Raw genomic sequence first — 27,595 nt, 5'->3', positions numbered from 1 at the left:
CTGAAATCAATAGAGATCATGCAGTTTGATATGCCTAATTTTTCCTTAGCCAGACGAGCTAGTAAGATAGCCGTATTGATACGGCGGTTCGGGAGGTAGCAAATTGATGTTTCTTTATTTAATGGCTTTTTGAGTCTAACCGCTAGAACATGTGATAAAATTTTAAAATTGGTATTAAGCAACCTTATCGGTCTGAAGTTATCAACAGTACAAAGTGAGGTGAGTTTAGGTAGCATCTTTATAATAGTGATGCAAAACGAACCAGGCACTTTTTCATTTGCAGCTATTGAGCTTATTGAGTTCTGGAGCAAAGAAGTCAATGTTTCTTTTGTTTAAGTCAGATGTAAATCCATCAGATCCCGGTGCACTGTAGCTATTAATTTTTTCAAAAGCGTATCTAACCTCTTGTTCTTTAAATTCATCTGACTTGAAGTGCTTTTTCGCTTTTTCATTTAATTTGTTATTAGTTTTAGAAAAGTGTTTGATGATTCTGCTTTGCATCTCTATCTAATCAGGCTTTTGAGCTTCTTTCTCATATAAGTTAGAATAGTATTCTCTAAATAAGTCAATTATTTCGTCAATATCCTGTGTTACTTCTCCGTTACCGTTCATAATTGCGGAAATGTTCTTATTTTTGTTAAAGTCTGTTAAGAGATTTTTGAGAGCCTTTGGGTCTCCACAATTCAGATCTAGATAAAAGGTTTTTATTGAGTCAAATGATGCCTTCAAGCGTTCGGTTTGGGCTGTTCGCGGGTTATCGCTCTCAATGCTTTGTTTCAACAAATCCCTTATCCTTTTTTGATCTCTTAAATTAAGATACCTTAGACAATCCCTTAGTTTAACTTTGAAGATATCATAATTGTTTGTCAGTCTTTTATCATTAAAATTTTGAACGACCTTTTCAATTGATCCGGAGATCTCTAGCGAATTTTTGGGATCATTGATAATGTTGTATCCTAGTTTCCAGCGCTTTTGTACAAAATATGGTTCTTGGTTTTTTGTGAATGTGTCAATTTGCAGAATGTAATGATCGCTTAAAGTTGTCTTAATGGTTGTGACGCTTTCAACTAAATCACATTCGTTGCTGAATATGTAGTCAATGCAAGACTCTTCGTTATTTTTTTCAAAATTTGTTTTAACTCTTTTGTTGTGTTGTCTGAAAACATCAAAGCATCCCACTGAATTAAAGCTATCGATAACTTGTTAATACCTTTTCAGTCGTCTGTCTCCCACCTTAACCTTAGATGTAGCATCAATTGGATCAATTGCATTAAAATCTCCTCCTATTCATATTGTGAAGTCGTTTGTAAAATTTTCAAAAATTTGGGCAAAAGATAAAATTATATCTGTACTTGGGTATGAAGGGTTCAGGTATATTGCTCCAAAAACTTCTTTTGTTAAATTATTCTTTATTATGATAAATGAAGCGTTTTTTCCTGACTTAAATTGTCCAATTATAGAGTAAAAGTAAAAAGAGCCCCCCTGATTCATTGACCGATGGCTCAATAATGAACTGCATTTTGTAACGAGTTCGAACGGCTTGATGTTCCAAACTTAGTTTTTCTATTTTGGTTTCTTGAAATGCGATCACACAATTGTTTTCTTTTATTTTGTTCTTAAAATTGGGAAAGAAGCTCTTACAATTTTAAGTGGGATCCTAAGCCCCGACAGTTAAACGAAACAAAGATGGCCATTATTTCAACGAACATAATATTGGAGATTTCTTATGTAATTGATGGATGGTCTTGATCAGTTTTCTTAGTTTTTCAATTCTATTCTTATCCAGTTTACTAAGTTTCCGCAGAAACTCGTATGTGCTAGAAGCCTCTATTGGTGAGATGTGGTTGCTGTTTTTTTGCCGCTCGTCTCCCGGTCCTCAATTGCTTCCAAAACTCCGAATCAGGAGTGCTTAAAGCTTCACTTTCGTCAATTTTGAGGGGATCGAAGTTATTGTGAGGGGATTCTTCGCGGGTTCCATTCCCGGCTTGGTGATGTCTGCTCCCGCAGGTTCGGTTCTCGGCTTGGTGATCTTTGTTCGCTTGTTGTACTTTGTTGGTTCATTTATCGCCTTGGCGAGTTTTGTTCATTTGGTTTTACGCGTTGGTTCGGCTCTTGGTTAACCGCTCTTTTGGTTTTGTTCAGTCTGCACCAAGCTATATTAGACCTATGTGCGGTTTATTCTCCGCTTCACAAAAAGTGCAGCTTTGCAGCGCTGGCGTGTGAGCGATTCTCGTTTGTTTCGTTCTGTTCATTTAACAGCATTGATGCTTTGCCAGTATATAAATCGCCTTCTAGCAGTTTCTCTTTCTCGCGTGATAGTTCCGGTGAGTTCGACGTCTGAGTCAATTCAAGCGTCTCGATTAAAGTATTGTCTTCAAGTAGATACGGCACGTTGCTCATTCTCAGCATAACACATTTAGGGCAACCGTTATAGTCCATACGCCAGAATTCGTCTACCGCCGGAAACATAGAACGGTTCATTATTTTCAGTCCATTTAGTTTCAGTCTGTCCATGTTTTCGGCGGCTTCAATAGCCGCTATGACCAGGACTGTGTGAAGTCACTTTTCGTTGATGGTAGTGAAGGTTTTTGAGAGTAATCTTTTGGCGGTTTACTGGATTGAAGGCCGATAGAATGCAACTTAGAGTTTCATTAGATGTTTTTTGAAGTTTCTGCGTTCTTAAAATGCTCTCGCTTGAAGGGTGGAATAATCTTCATTTTCAAGATGCTTGTAACTTTAGTCCGCCTTTTAACTGTTCCAGAGGCTAAAACCTCCGAGAACGTGCTCGGTTGCTGCTCCATTCAGGAGCTTGAAGATGGAAAGAGCAGAGCGTAAGAACTTAGAATTGATGCTTTTTTGTAGAAAATAAATGAAGATTTATTTAATGAAAGGCTGATTATTATTTAAACAAAAATTAGCGAAAGACTCAAAATTCACTAGCAAATGTCAAGAATTTAAGCAGAACAGGAGCTTCGACTTTCATAAACTGTTGGGGCTACTGAGTTTCCCGTTGATGCACCCAACAAAGCTACTGATCTAGGCTCGATTTATTTTACTATATCACAACAATTAGGCTATATCACAACAATTAAATGGTTAGGCATACTTCAGTGGGGTTATTCAAAACACATTCAATTTTCATGCAAAATGGGTAAAGGGCGTGAAGAACAAACGTATCAAAATTACCCTTCACACTATGAAATTATACCTTATCAGCGGGAAAAAAGGGAATTGGAGAATACAAAAGCGATTAACGTCGGACGACTTGCTCTCGATTGACTGGCCGAAAACAGAGATTATTATAGAAGAACTATTAAATCCCATAACAGAAGAACTTCAGCACTTAATTTCATTCTCAGAGATACCAGACAGAAATAGCTTCGGCGAAATGTTGCTTCAATGCGTTTTTTGTAAAATTTTTTCGTGTTTTGTTTTCAAGTTAGCATCCCATTTAGAAACTACCGAAAAATAGAAAACGTCATTATGGAAAAATTTCAAGTATTCAGAGAAAAGAGTGAAGAAATTCATATTTTCCTCATTCTTCGACGGAATTTCAATTCCAGTTGAAACTCCATGCAAAAAGAAAATGGTATCAAACAAACGGTTGTTCAAAAATTAGCTTTACAGTTAATACAAAAATGAGATTAAAAAATATTTTTTAACACAAATGTTGAAATCTATTTTCTTCTCAGTTGAGACACCTATATAACGTGCAATCCTTTCGTTTATAGAATAAATTATTTCTAAAACAAATTTTCTAATAAACCATAGAAGAAGAAATTCAAAGATTTCTTCTAAAATCCACAGCAATAAACACAAATATAGTTTCAATTTGCTTTTTTTTTAAATTTTGGGTACACTAGATATTTTTAGATTCTCAGCCAAATTTTACATATTTTTTGATCTTTTGTTATTAAGTTAGCATCCCAATTTGAAACTACCGAAAAAGAGAAAACATTATTGCGAAGAAGACAGATTACGAAGAAGATTGAGAACTAGACAGATTTTAAAAACATTACATATTTTTAAAATCTATCTTCTTCGCAATTTGGGAAACCTATATAACGTGCGATACTTTTGTTTATAGATTAAAATATTTAACAGATTTACTAATATACCATAGAAGAAGTTCAAAGATTTATTCTAAAATCCAAACTAAGTGAACGCAAAAAAAGTTTCAATTTGTCTTTTTCCATTTTTAAATTTTGGGTACAGTACATTTTTTTAAGATTCTTAGCCAGATTTTACTAAAAAACTGCATCAGGTTTACAAATTTTTAAAATGCGCTGCAGAAAATGAAAAAAATTAACCGTACCACATCAGCTTTTTCCCTTTCAAACTCTTTCTTTGAACGTCGCATTTTTTAATAATTCTAAAAAAAATTATATAACTCAATAAGACGCCACCCAAGCCGCCAAATAGGCTTTTAATACCCCTTAAAGCCCCTTAGTTAATACCACAAAAACCACAGTGAATAACGTAAATAAAAAACAGTGATATCCGGCAGGTTACTCGTTTAGAACGCCCACCATGACAAAACCGTTTGTATCAAAAAAGGCACTCACCCTGACTTTGAACCCCAGCCTTGATCCACACAACAGATTGACCAAGAAAAACTATAAGCCGAGAAGCTTAAAAGGAGCAAAAATAATCAAACTTTTAAAAAAGTCAATTGTCCAAATTTTCTTCAATTTACTCGATTATCTTGAAGGAACTCAAAACCAACAAGAATTATATCGCAAAGCCAACCAAAACCACTAAAACAACTACATTGAACTACAGGACTCCATAAATGCTATATAAACTTGAAGAAGAATGCAAAAACTGCTCAAAAGATTACATCGCAAAATGGCTTAAAAAAGCTAGAAATAAAATCTTAAACATCAATTTCTGATTCAGAGTCAAGAAGCTTTCAAATACACTATTGCTACATTGCGGTAACCAATACAAACATCTATGACTGCAAAAAATGGAGTTTAAACTAAAAAACAACTTTGAAAATGCTGCACGTGATCATAAAAATTTGCTCGCTTAACGAAATTTTTTTCACATCTACTTTTCTCGCTCTCTCTCAAAAATACAGCATGAACAGAGAAACACTGTCAGCTTTTCGGCAATTTGACCTAAACACTTTGTTTTCACGCATTTAGCTTCCTGTTTCAAATGCATTCACAAAAAAAACCGATCAAAAAACATACCCGGCAGATTGCCGGAAAATAGCCGGCGTTGATTCCCATAACCAAGATTGGGATTGAAAGAGATGAAACTAATTAAAAAAAGATTTTTGTACAATTGTAAACTAAAATGCATTTTTGTAAACAGAAGGGTATTAAGCTTAATACTAATATCAGCTAGCAATCGCTCAGATGAATTTTAATAACCTAATTCAAAAAGACGTAATGACCGAGCTTTATCGGTTATCCCCTTTATTTTGCTCTTTTGACATTGACGGTATTCACTAAATTACGTAATTCAATGCCTGAAAAACTTTAAAATCCATACAGTTGAAACAGTGAGTGAAGTAAGTCAGAAGTCACACGTGAAAACTGTGACTTATGTAAAACGAAAAACGTCACAAAAGGTAAAGCGAATTAAAAAAAAACATAGCAGGACAAGTCCTGACGTACAATTCAAAGAATTTTCATCAACTAAAAAGAAAACTAGACCTAGAACGGATTATGAATGGATTGGGAAAACCACTTAAAACATCTGATACAAAAAATCGAAAAAACAGTAAAAATCAAAGTGAAATCGCCGCATATGAACAAAAAACCACTAGCGAATTTTTGTTCAGACACCGTTTTCTCAATCTACTTTAAATTTAGAGCGAAAAAAATTTCAAGCCGCAAAACCACTCGCTTTTTCGCTCCACTTCCTGTTTCGGCGTGACCAAAATCACTACTCCAATTTGACTTCAAAAATCATAAAAATGTATGAACAGATCTCAAAAAAAAAAGACAGCGCCCCAATACAATTCAAATTCTTTGAATTGTAAAAAAAAATAGGAGAACTATAATAGCCGTCTGAGAAGACGAGGGCGGCTATTAATAAGTTATAGCCACTTCAGTAAGAGATAGCGGTTATTAATCAAAAGGCCGCTGAAACTACCCGAAACACTGCCTCTGCCGAAAAATCTACCAACAGACTAGAAATTTTTTAAAATGAAAAAAACAATAACTTGCGATCAAAACTGCACATTAACAAGCTCTAAATTGCATCACGAAATCCAATCTACACTTGCAATAGTAAAAACAGCCCGAAACTTACAAATACTTGTTAATGAAAGTTCGAACAAACACTGACGTGAAAGTTCAGGGTTAAAATTAAAGCTACAGGGATAAAATTAAAGAAGCCGCATGAGCTCGAAAATGTTTCTTCCCATAGTGAAATTGCACCTCCCCTTTGGGAGGATTCTTAGGCATTTAGTCAACAGACCTTTACAGGAACGAACTCCGAGCCATGAAGACCACAGCATATGTCCATTGCCCATCTGGGAGCATAGCTCTTGAGAGTTGAGTCCCGTGAGCCTCAAATCTCCTTAAAACCATGTGGTTAAAAAGATGGTTTTAAGGAGACTTCAGGGTCCCTTAGGGTTTTTTCGAACTTAATTCTGTCTGAAAATTGCATCAGCAGAGCCGCTCTCTTTCTCTAGGCTTTTGAATTTAGCCTAGCAACTTAACTTAAGCACGTTTTCATTGACTTACATCCTGATCCACTGACATTCAAACTAGTTAAAAAACCTTAGATTACCATTACTCCTCTTTGAATCACTAAAAAAGAGCGCCCCATGCATTTCTAAAGAAACCAGTATGAGGATGCATAAAAATGTAACACATACATTCCCCGATTTTTTTAAACTAACCAGATGAATATTTTGCTATTCAAAGTTTCATTGGTTTGAGTTTGCTCGTTTTCATGAACTATAGGGAGTTTCCTTATTCCCAAATATTAAAAGCTAAATAAAAGCGCAGTTTTTCGTAACCCTTCGTCAGAAACAATCAAACAAAAAAGCAAAACGAAAGCTCCAAAAATTAAAAGACTTCAAAGTCACAGTGTAAAGACTCGAAAGACCATGAATACCAATAGAAGCAAATAAACCCTACCCTTTCGGAATTCGAATCCCTACAAAACGACTGCCAACTGTTCTTCGAGAACAAATTGTGCGACCCGACCCATAAACTACTTTCAGAAACAGTCGATCATGGACGCCACTAATGGCGGTCGATCACAACGTACACATGCTCTTGAACAATTCAAACACTTCAAAGTTTACAGGAAAAACAGTCAAATCTTCTGCAATCACATGTATACGTCCGTGCATGTGTCATCCAACGTGAACACATATTCCATCAGCTTGCAAAAGCTGCTATATAATTCTTACAATCTGCTGATTCACTAGTTTTGATGGACCGTACCCGGCGGTAGTGTAGGACCGGGACGATCCGTGGACCGACTGAAGCAAGCTTCTTTGTCGTATCCGAGGATCAAAAAGCAGTTTAATATTGGTGCCAGGCAATGCCCGACATGCCAGATATTAAGCTGACAAGAACAGATAGAATATTGAATTAATATCACAGAATAATACAGATAATTATTGTTTACAGATTTGAATAGCACAAAATCATCCGATGATATTTGAGTCAAGAGAAAAAGAACAAAACAAAAGGGAAATAAGTTTAGTACAAAAGTAAAGGATAAGGAGTTCAGCGGAAATTGTTAAACTTTCGGAGTTTTTCACTCATTTTGGTGCTTCCCGGTAAGGTGGGTAACAGTTTGATTACGTGCCTGGTGGACAAGTATATTTGAGATTGCTCGAAGTGTGGCGTTTGTTTTCCGTTGACTTTGCATGATCTTTTTCAAGGTTTTAGCGCACGACATCGAGGCCGATCCCAAGCATCCAAACTGAAGTGTCTCAACACTTGTTGGCTTTCCTCGGTTGGCAAAGAAGTTTTTTAATTTTTCGTATTTGGTTGCATTATTGCTATGAATTCGATTCCATAAGGATGGGTTTTCATTTGAGATCTTCACATCTGTAATAATGTATTGAGTGTCCGTTTCGATGACGAAATCGGGTTGGCAGTCGCCAAAACGCTGTTCCGAAAAAAAGGTGACATGGTCAGGTATCCACTTTTCAATGTGGTCTCGTACTTTATTGTGTCGTCCTACAATTTCTTTCTTTTGGGCTGGACATGAATTCAACACGTGGTTCAGGGTTTCGTCGCCTAGTTGGCAACGTCTGCAGTTTTTATTTATTTGATCTGTCCACGTTATTGAACCTTTCAAGGGGCTTAGATTTAGTCTTGCTTTGTGAGCAATACGCCAATCGCACATCTTTGTATGGAAATTGTAGATTGATCTTGTTGCCGCAGGTGAGTGTTGCAATGTTTCAAAGAACCGTCCTTGGTTCTTGCATTTTAAAAGCTGACGGAGAGGTAACATGTTGGACACAGCTTTCAAGTGAGTGGAGTAGAAGGGTATGAACTTTCCATCTTTCGTCAGGATTAGATGGTTTCTGTCATTTGCTTTGAGTTGGTATTCCGCCTCATTTTCACTGCTAAACGCTTTTAAAGCCGAAGAAACTTCTTTCAGGACAGGGTGCAAGCCAGCTCGTTCACCAAGCCAGCTAAATAAAAGCGCAGTTTTTCGTAACCCTTCGTCAGAAACAATCAAACAAAAAAGCAAAACGAAAGCTCCAAAAATTAAAAGACTTCAAAGTCACAGTGTAAAGACTCGAAAGACCATGAATACCAATAGAAGCAAATAAACCCTACCCTTTCGGAATTCGAATCCCTACAAAACGACTGCCAACTGTTCTTCGAGAACAAATTGTGCGACCCGACCCATAAACTACTTTCAGAAACAGTCGATCATGGACGCCACTAATGGCGGTCGATCACAACGTACACATGCTCTTGAACAATTCAAACACTTCAAAGTTTACAGGAAAAACAGTCAAATCTTCTGCAATCACATGTATACGTCCGTGCATGTGTCATCCAACGTGAACACATATTCCATCAGCGTGCAAAAGCTGCTATATAATTCTTACAATCTGCTGATTCACTAATTTTGATGGACCGTACCCGGCGGTAGTGTAGGACCGGGACGATCCGTGGACCGACTGAAGCAAGCTTCTTTGTCGGATCCGAGGATCAAAAAGCAGTTTAATATTGGTGCCAGGCAATGCCCGACATGCCAGATATTAAGCTGACAAGAACAGATGAAATATTTGAATTCACAAATGAATAAGGGAAAGACAAAGTGTTCAGTATGTAGAAATATAATAGGATAAAATTGCACAGCAATTTAATCATGATGTAATATATGAAAAGATGAGAGTACAATAGTCCAGAGGCAAGAAAAGCACTTAATAGAGAGGTTGGGTAAATCATTTGGCAGAAACGGGGGACAGAAAGTCAAAAGTTTTGCTCAGTTCCAGTGAGGTGTGATACAACAAAATTTCGTGCGTAATGAATGACAGCAGATGACATTTTCCTGGTCAACAAACGAACTTTTCGTTTATTTCGGATAAGGTTTGAAAGAAAACTGCTAGTCGCCCGAGATACACTTCCCAAAGCACCGAGTTGTACTACGTGAATTGTTGCTCGGGAGCCTTGAATTTCGAAAGCGCGTCGCAGTGTATCGTATTTGCTCGTCATCTCATCTTCGTTGAAGTCGAACAATTCCGGATTTTCGGACGACACTTTAACATCAATGATGAAAGACCGGTTTTCCTCTGGGCACTGAACAATCAAGTCCGGTTGCATATTTCCGAACCTCTGCTCCTTCATTAGAGTTAACCGCTTTGGAAGACTGCTCTCTACCTGATCGCGAATTTCATTGTGGCGACTGATAACTGATTTCCTGTTGCAAGCGCAACTATTGAGGACATGGTTTAGGGTTTCACGGCTACTCTGACATCTGCGGCAAGTCTGAGAGATGGTAGAGTTCCATAAGAAAGTCGACTTAAGGGGTGTAAGATTCAGCCGTGCTTTGTGTATAAAACGCCAGTCGGACATCTTGGTATGGAAACTGTAAATCCCCTTTGATGACAATGGGTTCGCACTTAGCGTTTGCCAAAAGCGGCCTTGGTTGGGGGCTCCTGTCATCATCTTCAGGCTTTGACGCTGCAGCATCCTATTGACAGTCGGCCAAGGGAAGCGATAGGGTATGTTGTTAATTAGCAGACCAAATTTGTCTTCATCGAAAAGTCGCAATTGGATGTCGGAATGCAGGTAAGTACTGAGTCGCTTCAGAGAAGAGGCAGTCTCTTTAGCGAGGTGGGATAGTCCGGCCTTGGACTGGTTGTTTATTGCTTGTATTAATTCAGGAGCAGTGAGGCCTCTTGACAGCAGCTTACGAGTGTATACCCCAAGCTCGTCGGACAAGTTCATTGACGAAAGAAAAGATTGAGTTGTAAGCCTAGCTTTGAGGAGCACCAGATCCGGTAAACCGGGCCCTCCGTACATCCTGTGGAGATGGATATAGCTATTCGTTGCCCTTTCCGGTAAAAACAAAATTCGTTTGCACATTTTCCTAAGCGCACGATTAAAGCGTTGGAGCTGTTTTTGATAAACACTAGAGTTTTCGAGTAGATGGTAGAGCATGGGAATTACTTTAGACCGCAAAGCGTGTAGTTTCTGCATAGGTGTCAACTTCGAGTTCTCGATAGCTTCAGCAACCGCCCATGCACGTTCGAAGCACAATTCGATGCCGCCAACCAGGTTTGGAAAAGCCGAAGTCCCCAAGTATTTGTACGCTCGTTCTTCGGTGACGATTGGGACAGCTTCACCATTGAGTTCAACACCGTATGAAGCGTTCGCAATTCCGCATTTGGATGGGTTGAAGCGCAAACCTAAGCGTCCTGCCATTTCCGATACTTGAGCTGTAACGTCTGCAATTCGTTCCTCTGACTCAAAAATGATTGCGATGTCGTCCATATAACCCAGGGATGTTGATTGAGTTGAGGAACCTACTTTTACAAGTGGGTCTATGATAAGATTGAATAGTAAACTACTCAGAGGGCACCCTTGACGCACACCCTTCTGAACATCTACTTTATCACAAAGCTTCTGGCCGTGCAAATTGACAGGCGTTGTAGAGCAGTCAAGGTAGAGGGACCGAATAATCTCGACAATCCAGTTTGGGCATTTGCACTGCTTTAGTGATTCGAAGATGAGGTCGTGACTAACGCTGTTGAAAGCATCCGTGATGTCGAGAAACATCACAGGTTTGCCTGTGCGTAACGATTCCGAAACGATGAGGGTGTTCTCCTTAACACCTCTTCTCGAAAAGACGGCTCTTTGCCCAAAAGATATACCTTTATTAACATCCAGCCATTTCGACAAACGTTTTGCAATAACTGATGTCAATAATTTGTAGGATACGTTTGACAGCGCAATGGGTCTGAAATTCTTGAGATGTTTCTCCATCCCTGGTGCGTAGTCGTTCAATTTCTTGAAAAGTAGTAGGCTGTTGTAGTGCTTCCATGCTAAAGGAGTCCGTCCAGAGCCGGCCATAGCATGTACTCCCTTTAGGAAATTAGAAACAAAATCTTTCAGGGAATTTAGTTCTTTGTAGGTCCAACCGTCCGGGCCCGGGGCCGAATTCTCGTGGTTGATCGCTTCATGGAATTCACATTCCCGAAATGGACTAGCTAAGGAATCTAGCTCTTTGGTACACGGGGGCCACAGATCTTCAACAGTATTCTCCAAGTGGACAAGTGCAAATTGGTTCGAAAGCTGTTCATGAAGTGTGGTTGGTTCACATCCGCAATTAACCTCCGGTAGATTTTGTATGACGTCCAGAGCCCTTCTCATCTTACTTGAGTAGAGCTTTTGCAGATCGGCCGGACTCATTGTATTAGAGTCAGAACATACAAGGGGTATAGATCCATTAAACTTGGAGGGTTTCTTCTGCTTTGGTGGAATGAGGGCATTGAGCCAAGCATCAATATTATCTGCCATGCCGGAATCAAAGGGCAACTGGTATTGGTCGAAAGAACTTTCTGTAGATGAGTAAATAGGTGGTACTGGATCTTGAAATAAAAGAGGCAGAGGACTCTGTGTTATTTCTTCGTAAGGTAAACTGACCCCGTATGCCACAGGCGGAGACAGGATAACGGGAATTGCAACTGGTTGAACTTCCAACTCAAGATCTGCCAAGTTCGTCAGGTAAGAAACGGTATGCTCTGACTCACCTGCAGTGGGTTCTGACGACACTGTCGTGGAGCCTTCATGTGTCACGACAGCGTTGGCCGGAGAATAAACTTTCACCCTTCCGCCTCCATCCTGAGATATAGCATTAGTCGCCTTGGGAAGTTGCTTGGATTTTCCGACGCCACACTGACGAGCATGACTACTGAGAGCTTTTTGTGTTCCAAAAGCGCGGTTACAATTAGCACATGGATAAATTTCCAAATGATAGTTGGGATCACCGAAATGTGAGCCTTGGTGAGTTGTTGCTTTGCGCCGATCACTATGAATTGATTTACAATAGGTACATTCGAACAGCACTTCAGATATAGCTGGGGCTGATAATGGCCTACCCTTGCAGAGACGGGCATGCCTAATTATGTCCCGTTTAAAGGACGCCTCCTTTATTTGTAGGTTGCACGCACAACAAATTACTGGAAAACTCGTAGGGAAAGGGAGCAGGGCTTGATGCTGCGAATAAGTAAATGTTGACATTTGAAAAAATTACAGGCTGAAGGGAAGAGAATAAATCAGAAAACTCAGACAGAACAGAAACAGTCTACAAGTTGGAAAGAAACAGTATAAGTAAAGCCGCAGTTAGCATCAATTTAATTCGGTTGAAAGCGCGAATAGGTACTGCTAAGAACGATTCTAACTCTCCGTATGGCGCCTTGGTCTAGTGGCTAAGGTGCCAGTTTAATGAATACGAGGCTCCCCCGGGAGGGGGTTCAAGTCCCACTCGTGACAAAACTTTTTTGGGCGGGCGCATGATTGTTAGTAACGGATGTATACACTCCTTTATTTGTAAATGACGGTAACTAAATGGTGAATAAAAAGTGCGGGTAGTGTGGGGGAATATCTAAGTTCCCTTATAGTAACGGGGGAATTGAATATTGATATTACACACAATCACGCCACGGCGACTCAACGGGAGGGTTTTACCTCGACCATGTGTAGTATCAACTGAATAATGTAAGGGTAACAACTAACGAAACAAACTAATGTACGGTACAGATCACGGGTAAGCACGGACTTCCACCAATTCTCTTTCAAAATGAAACAGGCCAAAGGGAATATGATCTTAGCCAAAAGGCCGAGAAGCGATAAGCCATGATCTTAGCCAAAAGGCCGAGAAGCGATGATCTCGAGATCAACCACAGGTACTTGTTGACCATTAGCCGAGCCACCTGAACCGGTTCGCTAAAAGTTGCAGTCCTCCCTTCTGCATGCAGCGTTATTCTTGCCACATCATCTCGTGCTAGTACCTTTAAGATCCGGCCCCTTCAAAATTTATCAAAAAGCACCAATTTTTGTCAAAATTTCATGAGAAAAACGCTGGAAAAACGCTCCATAGTCTAACAAATACATTAGTAGCAAAATATAAGCAAAATAAGCTTTAAAAGCGTGTTCTATTCGAGCTAATAGTTGCTCAAAGTGAATTCAGTTCGTGCTGTGAACATATTTTATCTGTTTTGTTAGACTAGAGCTCTCTGACTGAACAAATTTGCGCGTTGTAGCACACAAACAATTGCGGCAAGCGAGAGAGAGAAAATAGAATTGCTAGAGTCGAAAGGGGGGGGAGGGGGGAATATAAAAATAGGTGAATGCAAAGTAAGCCAAAGTAAAAGTAACCTACGAAAGTAAAAGCACAATGTTCAAGCGAGTGGAATCAAGGGGAATACATTCCAAGTTGTAATCGTAAATTTACAGGACACCACCTGTAAATTTAGTACACACGCTTATACTGCTAGTAATTATACTAATTACTAATTGAACTTGTAGTTAACACCGATTAATTTGAGAGGGAGTGACGCAAGATGTATTAAAATGTTGATAAAAGATTGTTTAAATGACATTTTATTAACTGATTGTTGTTCGCATTTTCGGTGCCAACGTATTCAATTTTCTAAAATAACAAAAGTCAGCGTTCTATAATTAAATATTTTTTTCATTCCCATCTTGATTATCACTAAATATCCCGATTGTTCTCTTGCAATCCTCAGCAACTATTTTTCTTCAGCAACTATTTTTTGAGCCTAAGTTGTAGATTTTGAACAAATTTTGTTACCCAGCTAATTGGGCACCGGTGTACAATTGTCTGTCATCAATGAATAAAAAGTCTCTCGATAATTTGGTGCCAACTCAATTTAATATCGCCGAAGACATAGCGTACACAGTTGTAAAATATAGCAGGTGTCATTGAGACCAAGTTTTTGTTCGCATTCAATTAAATGGAAACAAGAGTTGATTTCCAAATAATCGGATATTTCCTTAGGTTTATCCTAAAAAAGTCGTTCTCACAATTTTATCTGCAGGGTGAAACAATCGGGCTAACTTTGGGTCAAATTTTAATGTTGGGCCTTTTTGCACAAAGATTATGTAAAAACACGTATAGGAATTGCATCGGCCAGAACCAATTTTCTTACAGCTAACGTTTTAAATGCGGGATACTTAAAGTTCGGGTAACGAGTTTTGGGATTAACAACCAAAATTAGGGAACCGTAAGGTTTGTGGACATGGTTTAGGGTTGAAAAGTTAGCGCAGCTAAATGATGCACGGGGTGAAAAGATGTATTCAAATATGGTTGGGGGGGGGGGGGGGGTTGCAGAATTGGAAAGGAACTGACCGTATTTGAGAAATCGGGAGATGAGGTTGTCCACGTACGTGACAAATGTCTTCATGGCCTGTATGTGATTACCTGCTCGTACATGGACATAAGCCTCTATATGTCCCAGTTTATAGCTGAAACAAATTCGGTTGGGTCGATTACAACAGCCTGTTTATAAGAGGTGCAAAAACTTTACTATGGGGCTTTAAATAGTGTTAATCGATAGAGACAAATAATTATCGAAACTGAAAACATAATAAAGCGATTTCTTACTCACACTTTGTAGGAGTGAACCGACTTCAATTGAGCTCAGCTGACCGAAACTGAATGAGAGACTAGAAATCTCTCAGACTAAATTTTTAGGCAAAAAGTTCAACACTAAAACTGGATGTTTTCGTTTGTGCCCTGTAACACAACCCCCAACCCCCCCCCCCACCGTACGTTATGCACCCCGGTTACGGAGCGTGTCATTAGATAGTAAATCTTTACGTAAAAATATGGCACTCTGCGTTTGAGAGGTTCAAATAATATGCACCCACTAAGCTAAGCGCGGGGGGTCTAACAAATTGCTTTCGAATGACAGGCGGGGCTCTGAAATCAGGGGCTGTAGCCTAGATAATTTTTTCTTTATGGGTGCATAAACTTCCCGCAAAGCGGGATTCGAACCCCTTTTTTATTTCGAAATTTATTTATATTTAAGAGCACTTAAGTGAGATTCACCATTTGTCAATACTTATATTTACTCGAACGTAGAAAACATATCACTCTAATGAGAAAAAAATGCTCTATTTAAAAAAATGGAAAGGGGTCGAAAGGGAAGGGCTCTAACTTTGGTTATCACGACAGCAATAGTTTTACAAAATTCATTAAATTGATCCGTTAAGCTGCATGAAACACACTTTTTCTACTTAGGCTTTAGCATTTTTCTAACGTCTAAAAATGAGCCAGACTTATATTACGTAAAACAGTACGTGCCCAAAACGATTAAGTGACCAATGGGGCCAAAATGAAGACCTCACACATCGTTCCATTCAATAGAAAACATAGCCGGCAGATTGCCGCAAAATAGCCGCGATAGACGCTTGTGGCCTTCCATGAATTGAAACAACTAAACAAATAAGATAGAAAGATTGGCCAGACTCTAATACTCAAGAATTAGGGCATATACGTTTGGCACTACTAGGATGCATCCTATTGATGTTTAACTAGTAAATGTTCATAAAATTTATAGTTCATTAGGTGATTTCAAAAGTCATCTTTTAGTGAGGTAAGTCACGCAATTGACCTAAAAGCAGAACAAATGACGTCACTTACACAAATTTTACATGCAAAGCAGTAGAAGTCACTGAAGTCATTGAAAAAGCCAATTCCAAGAACTCATGGAACTCAGGTCATAAGAATCATCGATGGAGACGACGAATTAAAAAAACATAGCAGGACAAGTTCTGACGTACAATTCAAGGAATTTTCATTGAATAGCTACAAAAAACTAAACCTAGAACGAAATGAGTTAATTGGGAAAGCCATTTCTAAAAAATCAGATCGACAAAAAAACAGAAAATCCAGGTCAAAATGCCACGTGTAAACAAAAAACTACTAGCGAGAAACGGAAATTTGGTTCCGTTTCTAAAAAAACTAGGCCTAGAATGAACTATGAATGGATTGGAAAAGTGATACATCCGCTATGAGGGAACTATGAATGAAAAGTGATACAGGCGCATGTGAACAAAATCCACTAGTGAGAAAGCGAATTTTTTTCAGACACCGTTTTCTCACTCTACTTTAAAATCAAAGAGAAAAAACTTCACACCGCAAAATCACTCACTTTTTCGCTCCACTTCCTGTTTTGGCGTGATCAAAATCACCGCTCGAATCTGACTTCCAAAATGATGAAATGTGTGAACAGATCTCAAAAAACATAGCCGGCAGAATTCGGGAAACGACTCGAAGAAAATTGCCCATACTTATCACTAAATAACTAGAAAAACAATTGTGAACCCTGAACCACCACAAATGCCATAAAAAACTAAGGAAGAATAGAAACGGCATTCAAAAACAAATTGAACAAAAAAACTAGAAAACTTTTTTTGAATAGTACGAGGAAACATAAAGCCGAAAAGTTCCTTTGCAATTAGAGCAATGAAAAGCTCGCAAAACAATGGGCAAGTCAAAATAGTCTGAGAAACTTGTCTAAGATTAAAAAGAAAAACTGCAAAAATAAAATGGTTTAAAATTCTCAATTTTTCTGTCAATTTTCCTAAGAAAAAAACTAATTTGTACCAACAAAACTTTAGTCAATTGGTAACTGAATACTCCTTAAGCTTCTATTCAAATCCCACTTAAAGCATTAAAACAAAAAAAACGGACAAAAAATCATTAAATTTCGTCTAAAAATCAGCAAAACTGATCAAAAACCTCCAAAATAGCATTAAAATCAAATTAACTACTAGTAATTAAAATAAGGAAAGCAGAATTGTTAACAGTTTTTGAACTCTTCACAATTTAACAACTCCAAAACGAATAACGCCAAAAGATCGTTTTTTAATACACTTCGTTCATTAATTGGTCAACCAAAAGTCTGGTCAATCAATGAAAGTGATATACAATGAAAAACTTTAAAAACTGAAAGCAAACGAAAAACCAATAACAAAATCTTGAAACAATTTTTCTCAAAAATGTTTACACGTTTTAAAGTGCAATAACAAAAAAAATCATTCTCAAGAGAACTTGTGAACCATCCACAAGACATAGAAAACATCTAACAGATACTGAAACCAGTAAAACTTGTATAAATTAGAAAATACTCCATTTATTTAAGTAAAAGCTGATCCACAATGCATGTCTCATAAAACAACTGTAAATCAAGGCTCCCCGAACTGTAATCCAAAATAGATAGGGACAAAAGATGCAAAAAAGCAATTAAAAGGGACAAAATCACAAAAAACGATTGCCTACAAATGATTATAACAATCAGCACTTGGTAAAAAAAAATAGCTTCTTTAGCAAACAATTTCAACACCAACTTTTGCTCTCCCCCCCCTCTCTCTCTCTCTCTCTCAGAGCAATGAATGAACAAAAATCACACTAACTTCTCTCTCACTTTGAGAAAATCTATATAGTTCAGACATTTTTTGCAGAGTAACCTATACACTTTTTTTCACGTGGAGCACTTGACTGTACAACCTGCAAAAAAAGTCGCCAATTCAAAAAATCTTCGAGTTGTAAAAACAAGAGAAGGTCATTAAAAGATTCTATCAGCTGCACTATTGCAGCTATCAAAAACTGATTTTGTTACTTCTAATGACCATAAACCTGAGAACCGAGAAAAAGATTAAAACAAACCAATTAACGCCGGATGAAATGCTCTCGAATGACAGGCTGCTAATTTAATTTAGAGGTTTAGCTTAAAATATTTCTTGTGGTGGCAAAAACTAGTTCCTCGTAGGGTTTCGAAACAAATACCTCCAGGATAGCAGTCTGGCATCTTAAACACTACGCCACAGCGGCTTTGATAAACAACTAACAATCGGAAGTATAATAGAAACAAACTTCATTTGAGAGGGTGAGCAATCAAATCACTCAACATTCATAATTGAAGTATGAAAAAGTCAATTGAGAAGTCACAGATGTTCTAGAACGAAAGCGCAAAAATCGTCAACGGAAAATTTTGCATGAAATAGCCGGCAGATTGCCGGAAAATAGCAGCAATAGACGCTTGTGGCCTTCCATGGAATTGAAACAACTAAAGAAATAAGATACACAGATTGACCAGCAGTCGTTTAAAAGACCACAAGATTTTTTCGGTTAGATTCGGACGGTCGTTTTCATGAGATATACGCTTTATAAGGAAAAAGTCATGACAGAGCTTTTTCAAAATTAAAATTTGAAATCAAAAATACAAGACTCAAATACTCAAGAAACAAGGCATATACCTTTAGCATTACTTATATGTACACTATTGATCTTTAACTAGTAAATGTTCATTAAAAATAAAAGTTCATTAAAGGAGTTGAGAAGTCACTTTTTGAGTGAAGAAAGTCACGCAGTTGACCTAAAAGCAGAACAAATGACTTCACGGACACAAATTTTAACTGCAAAGCAGTAGAAGTCAACGAAAGTGAAATGTCAATGGTCGCAAAAATCATCGATGGACACGACGAATTAAAAAACAGCAGGACAAGTTCTGAAATGCAATCCAAAGAATTGAATGAAAAACTAATGTACCTAATCAGACCAATTCAACAATCCCAGCCAAAAAGACAATCTCAAAAGTTGAAAAAAAATAATCAAACAAATTAAACAAAATCATTGCTAAAACTCTTGAAGCTTTTAGCCTGAAGGCCAAATATGATACAATTCAATACAAACATTAATTCAAGCACAAGCCATTAAAAAAGATTGATTCGCCACTAAAGGTACAAATGACAAATGCTTCAAAAACTGAAGTAAAATTTTTCAAAATTTTTCCAAATTTCGCAATGAAAAAAATGTTCAGAACGATTTTTTGTCTTTAGAGTTGTCACGCAGCCTATTTGCACGACTTAGTAAGTTTCTGTGGCCAGTAAAGATCGTTAAACTCAACAGAATGAAAATTTTCAAAAAAATTTAAAACAATTGCAATTTTTTTTAAATCTTGCTAAAATTTGTCATAAAAATATTTTTAGAACCAATTCATGTGCCCTATCCAGTATCTCTATTTCAATCCTGAAACAGTTTCACTGTCTCATACAGATCGATAAACTTGGAACATGATAATTTTCACAAAATTTAAATTAAATATCAAACATAACCAATTATTGTCGGGCGAATTGCTCTCGAATGACCGGCGAGCGGTTCTGCTCGTCAATAGCTAGCCAGGTTTTAGTGAGGCTAGCTTTAGCTTAATGGAAGGGGCGTGAGGGAAGCGCACCGGGGGTGAAGGGGGATGAAGCAACAGGGGGGATTGTAAAAAACCACGATGTCCCCAATAAAAGCCGCTATCGCTTCGCGGCTATTGAAAAAAGAGCAACACGTTTACAATAATTGCTTCAAACTTCGTTCGAGAGCAATTAAAAACTGATTTTGTTACTATTAATGGCCATGAGCTTGAAAACCGAGTAAAAGATTAAAACATAAAACGGACTAACGTCCAACGAATTGGTCTCGAGCGACTGGCGAGGCAAAGTTTAATAACTTGTAACAGCTGAGCTGTTTTACTCCCGGTTTTACTTCAGCAACTTAATTTCTGAAAGCGCGCAATTCCAATCATTCAAAAAGCAAGTCAAGCGTGAAAGTCATTCGAGAAACGGAAAAAAAATGTTTCAGAAGAAAATGACCAAGCGAACATTTTGCATATAAAGACACGAACATTTACAACAATTGCTTCATGATTAATCAGATTGATATCTAAATGATCACTATCTATGATATTGTAAACAATTACTAAGGTGAGAGAAACGGAATGAGTTCTAATCAGAAATGACGAACCTCTGGCAAACTTGCATGGCGTCTTCAATTGTGAGAAGTCCAGGCGGACTTTGCCTCACAAACTTCTCCAGAGCATCCACATCCAAAACAGCTGCCAGTCGCATATACTGTCCGACTACTGTCCTTGCCCACTGGCTTCCGCTAACTGTGTTGTTGCCAGATGAGTAGTTGTCATTTGAGCTACCCAGCAGAGGCAGAGAGAGGTCACGTGACGAGGTAGGAACTAAACAAATTATACTACAGGAGCGATAAAAATTAGAAAACCTGGTGAGCGTTTGATTAAAATATACAACGTTGAATTGGAGATATAAGCTGCTCTTTAATCAACAGTACAAAAATAGTTTCCGAAACTTCGTCAATCGAACTGCTACCACTTCTGCTTATTCGACAACGCCCGCCGGCTACGACGTAGAGCAAAACTCACCTGCTTGATCGAGATTCGGTGACGCGACTACATCACTCGTTTCATGAGATATGGAGTGTGAGGCTTCGACAGGGTCCAGGATGGATATCTTATCCCTGGCTATCAATTCTACAACACCAGACAGGAACTGGAATACCACCAGAGAATCGTGGTCCACGGACAACTGGCGAGTCACACGCTCTACTGGCAGTTTCAACTCTGAACAGAATAAGAGGAAAACCATTAAAATATTTACAAAAATGCCTATGCGATAGCTAATTGACTTTCTTCTTAGCGCTTCTACTTCAGATTTTAATCCAATTTTAGTAATTGAATTTTACAACGTGTTCATGAATTTTTTCTTCAAATAAATCGTTCATTTTGCTTGCAAAATTATAGATAATTTTATTTTATAGAAAATTTTTTTAAATATTTTAATGGGGTTTTCTATTGGAAGATTTACAAAAAAATCTTCATCGGATGTGAAAGCAGCTGGCACGTTTCAACCAGATCCTGACCAAAATCAGAACGTGCATTGGTAAATCGAAATAGAAAGCTAGCCAAACATGTTTTTAATTGGGTACAATATGAAATATTTCCCAATGTGGTTCTACTTATATCAAAAAAGCCACCGAAAACAGCGTTGCCAAACAACCATTCTACGATTTCTAATAATTAATAAATATTCTGTAATAAATTTCAACTATGTTTGAAATGAGGTTGAGCGTCGTACCCACTAGAAGGAGATTAGCAGCCTTCATGGGGTCAATCTGAATGAGAAGTGAAATATTTTGGTTGATCTCCGAAATCAACAGTTGTTTCTGTTCCTCTGTCACGTGATCCAACTGGTACAGAACACTTCTCACAAATCGAAACACCACTTTGTTCCTTTCACTAACTTGACAAAAACATCTCAGCATTTTATGATACTCGCCTCGCTTTTCGTACACAAATTCTAGCACCGAGTAAAAACTCGCGGTCAACAATTTCTCTTCCAAATTCACATCGTCAATTGAAAGGACCCCATTAATCAGAAGTTCAGTAACTACCCTTTCGCGCTCAATTTTCGTCGCTTTCAATTCCTGTTTTGTCGATGTAAGGTAATTCACTACTTGTGAAAACACTTCGGGCTCCAGGTTCAAGCTCGACTTCATTAGCTCGCGGGCTAAAAACACATAAATGCTGCCCAATTGCGTTGAAGCGAACTCACTTTCATTCAAATCAACTATTAGCATCACCATGTCAATTATCCGTTGTCTGACCCTTTGACCTTCAGCTGTAAGAAATTCAGGTTCGCCAAAAGCAATTGATAATACATTCAGAAATTCCCTGGTATCTGATAACAAAAGCAGTTTCGAATTTGGGAACCTCTCACTGGGTGATAAATTGGGTTGGTCAAACAGCAAAAACTTCCAGGACTGAATTTTGGCATTTCTGCAAAGCTGTTCCGGTATGTTGCCAAAAATATAGTCTCGACCTGTCATGCAGCAAGATAGATACACTAAAATGGTATTAACAAGTTGTCTGTTCTTCGAATCTTTCGTCCTGAGAAATTGAGTAAGCTCCTCTAAAGGCATAGAATAATTTTTGATTGCTCTATTGTAAAGGTAGATAATTGCATCAAACAATTTATTCTGCCAAGATAACTTGACAACCTGGTCAATGTCTATCGTAGATATATCGAGTTTAAGAATAATATCTTGAATTAGACTAATCGTTTCCTGATCTATATTTTGATTGATGAGATCTTTCAAAATGCTGGGAGACACTTTTGAAATGCGATCTGACAAGACGCAAGACTGTATAGATGATAGAAATACGGTTCTGGCTGTTATGTCATGTTCAAAAATATTGTAAATATCATTTGTGAAATCATAGAGTTGAAAAAGGCAGCACGTTTCCAGGATTAGCGGAACTATGTCCGAATAATAAACCTCTAAAGCGTCCACTGAACCTTGTTGAGGCGCTGAGTTAATTGCATAGGAGCTATATTCAGTCAACAAATTTGTAGTACTTTGAAGAAGGAACAATTTTTCAGGACCTAAGGCGCCTACCACAGCTTTGCAAGTGCCTTGGAAAACTTCACGTGAAAGATAAACCGCTTCAGAATACATTCTAGCTTTTTTAAGTACGTTAACCCGTTCGTACCAAGTACGAATAACAAAAACGTGCAATGATTGCTGACCAAGCAACAATAGTTGTCGTGACGCCATTGTTAGCGAATAATAGCATGCAAAGCCACTTGCAGATACTAACGCCGGATTATTTTTGGAATCGGCTGCCAAACCTTTAAATGCTGCAGTTGAGTAAACTAATTGCACTGACTGGAGATCTAGGGTTTCAATAACTTCTTCACTTTGGATATCAACCAAGTGCAAATTCTCTTTCTGGTCTGGGACCGCAATTGTTTTGTTGTTGAACCAAATCAAATTGGTTAAACTGTAACCCAAATTAAGAGTTTTAAGTACACGCATTCCTGTAGCACCAGTGTTGGAAGTTTTCAGTAAAGCAAAGATAATTTTCGAATCTCGGCCAAACAGCACAACCGGATCGAATGAAACTGATGACTGGTTAACTTGCAACTTTATGAACTGCCAACTTATTACAGGCAACGTCGACGAGTGACCTTCTAAAGAATAAGAGAAAATTTTGGCTAACTTCGGACGTAATATGACAACTATGAATTTTGACAGAGTCGCTAAGGCTATTACGAAAGGATTGTAGACATTCAAAGGATGGTTTGTAATGTTATTTGATATGATCAGCGGTTCCAAAGAGACTACATCGGCGCCAGCAAAAATTGGTCTGAAATCGCAAACGCGATATCCTAGCGGCCTTCGAAAGCTCATAAGCAGAACATAACCAGCGGAATTGCTCATGAGTGCTTTAGTTGAATCGTCAGTAAACTTGATATGCAAAACAGGAATATTAGCCATGTAGCTGAAGGTCCGTAAAACTTTGCCCGAATCAGTATCCCACATATTGACTGTACCTCTTTCATGGCCAGCCAACACTCGAGAAGCATCAACGTTTAGGCTCAATGCCGATATCCCCCCACAGTCATCAGGTGGCGGCAGGAAGAAACGGAGCAGCTGCTTGCTGTCAAATAGCAACAAATATCCGAACGTCGTTCCAATTGCAATAATTTTATTAGCAGCCATTGCAGAAGGAAAACCTGCATTGCGCTTGTGAGCGGACCCAATGTTTGCTGATACTCCTTTGAGCATAATATGTTTGATGATTGACAACTCTGCAGATTTGGAGCTACTAGCAGATTGAAACGCCGGCTGAATGGAATCGTACGATCCAAAAGAGGAAATTGAACCGTACCTTTCATGCTTCGGCTGCAGCCGAAGTTTCGAGGGACTTCCACTTGGTGAAAAATCGAAATTCTCCGCCAACACATCCTCTAAAGTCGGCAAATCTGAGGTGAACTCCGGTATGTTAAATTCCGATTCGTCGATGGTATCAACTTCATTTTCATTGAGTGGATCACCGAACAAGTCCAGTGATGCGACACTGCTGGAATCGTCATTTTGTAACTTGTAGATGGCATTCATTCACAACTAGAGCAGGTATGTAATTATAAAAACAATAAAGAAAGTTCTCTTGATTCGAATTCAAAAATAGGGTCCTTCCCATTGTATACACCCCCCCCCCCCGCTTTATGGTCACATATCCTATAGCTACTACCCCAATCATTGTAATTATACCATAATGGCGGTATAATTTTGGTTGGGGTCTGTAATGTAGGTAGTAGGTCAGGTTTGCGGCTTCATGCCGGGGTGTTGTTAGAACCCCTTTTACTACATCGTCAGTGGACAATGAGTTTGTTATGCGGGTTGCAGTTTCTACAAAAACAGAGTATTCTCCAGGTGCATAAGTTATGTTCATTGTAGTGCTTGTGAAAGAAATTCCAGTCGGTTCTCGTGATTCTAGCTTTTCTCCCGATTGTTTCTTGAAAGTTGACGTGATTTCGATACGATGTTAAAAAGAATTGCTACTCTATGCCAAAAGTTTTCATCGGTTTTATGTAGTCTGTTCTTCTGTCTTACAATCTCCTTGTTCGTGCTTTCTCTTGTTCTCTCGTTTGCCTTGATATTGGTGAAATTACTAATTTCGATGTCGTACCTTCTATCAATAATAGAGCAGTACTATAAAAGTCTTTGGAGTTCAGCGTATAGTGACAATCGTATCAGCGCTGTTTCTGTGAATCTCTTTCTGTTATCAGGTTCAGACCAGCATATCCATTTCGTGACGTATTTTTGCAGTTTCTCAATTAGCCTCAGGTCTGTTTGACTTGGATACCATTCCAGACAACCAAACTTGATTATGGGAACAATGTAGCCGATTTAAGCGTTGAGCCTGAATTTCATGGGAGTGGACGATGACAGATTTCTTTTAAGTGACCACAGTGCTCGTGGTGCTTTGGAGTGACACTTGTTTGCATTTTATTCCAGTTTAGAGTGTCTGATACAATGATTCCCAAATCCTTTTAATTTCGTGCAACATGCACATCTTTATGATTCATTTCGACACAGGAAGCTGAGTATACTACATTTGCTCTCGTGAAGATCCATCTCTTTTTCTTAACATCAGTTGAAGAGGCTCGCTAGGTCATTTTCAAGTTCAGCAGATTTGTTGGCTATCAGCTTGTAACCGTCTGCATATCCAAAACAGGTACTGTTTTCAATAACTTCTGGCTAGTCGTTGATGTAGACTAAAAAGAACAGGGGCCCGTGCAACGAGCCCTACGGTACTCCACTAGTGACATCCCGTTCACTCGATAAACAATCACCGTTTCGGACTTTCTCTCCCCATTAACATCCTCCCGCTTACCTCCGCATTAGTAGTTTTAAAGCCAGTTTTCCGTTTACCGACTCATCAAAAAGGTGGATCGTGACACTGAATCCTAGTAGAGGGCAGTGTTGATAAAGTAACTTCAGAAACATAACCGACCACCGCCGTGGGGGGCGGTGGATGGGCGGGGTGTGGGATCAATTTCAAAGAGCCACCCTTCGCACCATTAGTATAAGTCTCCAAACGGTTTCTGCTAATCGCTTGCTTGATGACTAGTGGGCAGAACGGCTCTCAGAGAACTTAATGCAAACTGGTCACTACCTTTTATCCCGTTTCTGAAGACAAAAGTCAAATGTGTCAGAAGAAAAAACGACAAAGCAAAAAAATGCATAAACAGGATTATTATATTTGATACAAATTACATTTGAGAGCAATTAACACTGATTTCTGAGAATTTCTTGTTCAGTCATGTACGAAAAAACCATTTCTGCTAAAAATAATTGTTAATGAGGTTCAGATATGATGACATTACGCCACTTAACAGAAGCAGAAGTGCGGCATCAACAAAAAGAGAAAGAGAGTAGGAGAGAGAGAGAGAAAAGGTGAACCAAAGAGATAAGGAAAGAAACCCTAATCAACAGAGCAAAAGACCAACACGCATATTGTCCATGATGGGATTCGACTCTGCGAGTTCTAGTTTTCTAGTCTTGTTAAAGAATAAATCATTTCGAAAAAAACTGAAAAAGTCAAAATCAAAATAAAAATTTTCAACTTATCAGTAAACAATATCAAAACCCTTCCTTTCTCAAAAGTAACCCATCTCCTAGACTTCAAAAGTTTTGTTGGCCAGTAATGGTTGTTAAACTCAGAAAAGGAAAAAAACATTGAAAAATTTTGAAAATAATTGCAAACTTTATCAAATTATTGCTAAAATTCAAGATACTAAAATCTAAAGAACCATTTCCTTGTCTCAAAAAACTATCCAGTATCCCTGTTTCAATTCTGAATTAGGTTCACCGGCTCATAACAATCTATTTACTTGGAGCATTAATAAGAAATTTCCATTATTTTAAAACCAATTTCAATCTTATCCAAAACCTAAATTAACTGATGTCATTAAAAAAACTGATCATCATCCAATTCACTCCTGAAATTATTACGCAGCCTATTTCCAAACATTGGAGCAGATCCCAGGGCCCCTGGCGCAAAAAAAAACAAAAACCTGAAAAAATTGCAAGTATTTTAAGAAATCGTTTTATTTGATATATTAAAATGTTGAAAAAAAATTCACTACATCTTTAATTGATACAGTTACATGTTTTTGAACCCAAGAAGAATTCCATGGCTCACGAGACTAGAAAAACCTTAAAAAGATGAAAAAAAATTTTTTAAAAAATAAAAAAATTGAAGTCTTATGAAAAAAATTGTTAAATCTTGTGATATCAAAAAGTTGAAATTTGAACTGCCACCAACAAAAAACTATCCAATAACTTATTATCACACCCTAACGGAGTTTTTCGGACCCTAGATGCTAAAAAAAACTTGAATAATGATTTTAAATGTCAAAAATTTGAATTAATTTGGAAAAAAATTGTCAAAAAATGCTAAAATTCGTGATGTTCAAATCATGCAAGACATTTCATTACATCTAAAAATTATGCAGTAACCTATTTCCAAACCCTAATGGAGATTCTTTGGCTATTGAGGCTGGCAGAACATAAGAAGCTAAAAATTAAAAAAAAATTGAAAAAATGCTAAAGTTCAAATTGAAAAAAATGCCAAACCCCTTGGGATGTTTTCTGGCCACTGTGGCCCACTGAGTCTGAAAATTGAGTCTGGAAACTGGCCTCTGAATATGAAAAAAATATCAAAAAAATTGAAAAAAATTGAACGTTTTGTCAGAAAAAAAGCTAAAATTCGTGATGTTAAAACGCAGAAACCATTCCATTACCACTAGAAACTATGCAGTAACCTATTATTAAAACCTAGAGGAGGTTCCTTGGCACCTAGGGCAAGTAAAAACAAATAAAATGTCAGACATTTTGAAAAAATTGCAAAATAGTATAAATTTGCGTGTTTTTTCGTCAGTAGCTAGAAAAGGGTGGGGTTGCATCGGGGGCTGAT

General features: G+C 38.0%; 1 protein-coding gene and 2 non-coding genes across 3 annotated transcripts in view; all 3 read right to left on the bottom strand.

The window, feature by feature from the left end:
- LOC142341459 (vacuolar protein sorting-associated protein 8 homolog) overlaps nt 1–24,234 on the bottom strand; it is a 55,576-nt gene extending 31,342 nt beyond the window's left edge. Inside the window, exons 1-4 of the mRNA XM_075392414.1 lie at nt 21,405–24,234; nt 20,693–20,890; nt 20,269–20,491; nt 14,821–14,936 (exon numbers count right to left, since the gene is read on the bottom strand). Coding sequence (XP_075248529.1) covers nt 14,821–14,936; nt 20,269–20,491; nt 20,693–20,890; nt 21,405–24,231 — 3,364 coding nt within the window. The 5' untranslated portion in view covers nt 24,232–24,234. The remainder of the gene's footprint in view (nt 1–14,820; nt 14,937–20,268; nt 20,492–20,692; nt 20,891–21,404) is intronic.
- Nucleotides 7,400–7,589, bottom strand: LOC142341882 (U2 spliceosomal RNA). Its single transcript, XR_012759135.1, has one exon. It is a non-coding gene; the product is annotated as a U2 spliceosomal RNA (small nuclear RNA).
- LOC142341881 (U2 spliceosomal RNA) lies at nt 9,068–9,254 on the bottom strand. Its single transcript, XR_012759134.1, has one exon. It is a non-coding gene; the product is annotated as a U2 spliceosomal RNA (small nuclear RNA).
- Nucleotides 24,235–27,595: the final 3,361 nt, after the last annotated feature.

Source organism: Convolutriloba macropyga, chromosome 6 (genome assembly GCF_964194025.1).
Source record: "Convolutriloba macropyga chromosome 6, txConMacr16.3, whole genome shotgun sequence".
NCBI lineage: Eukaryota > Metazoa > Xenacoelomorpha > Acoela > Convolutidae > Convolutriloba > Convolutriloba macropyga.
Note: the sequence above shows the minus strand (reverse complement) of the source record. Positions and strands in the feature narration are given on the sequence as shown.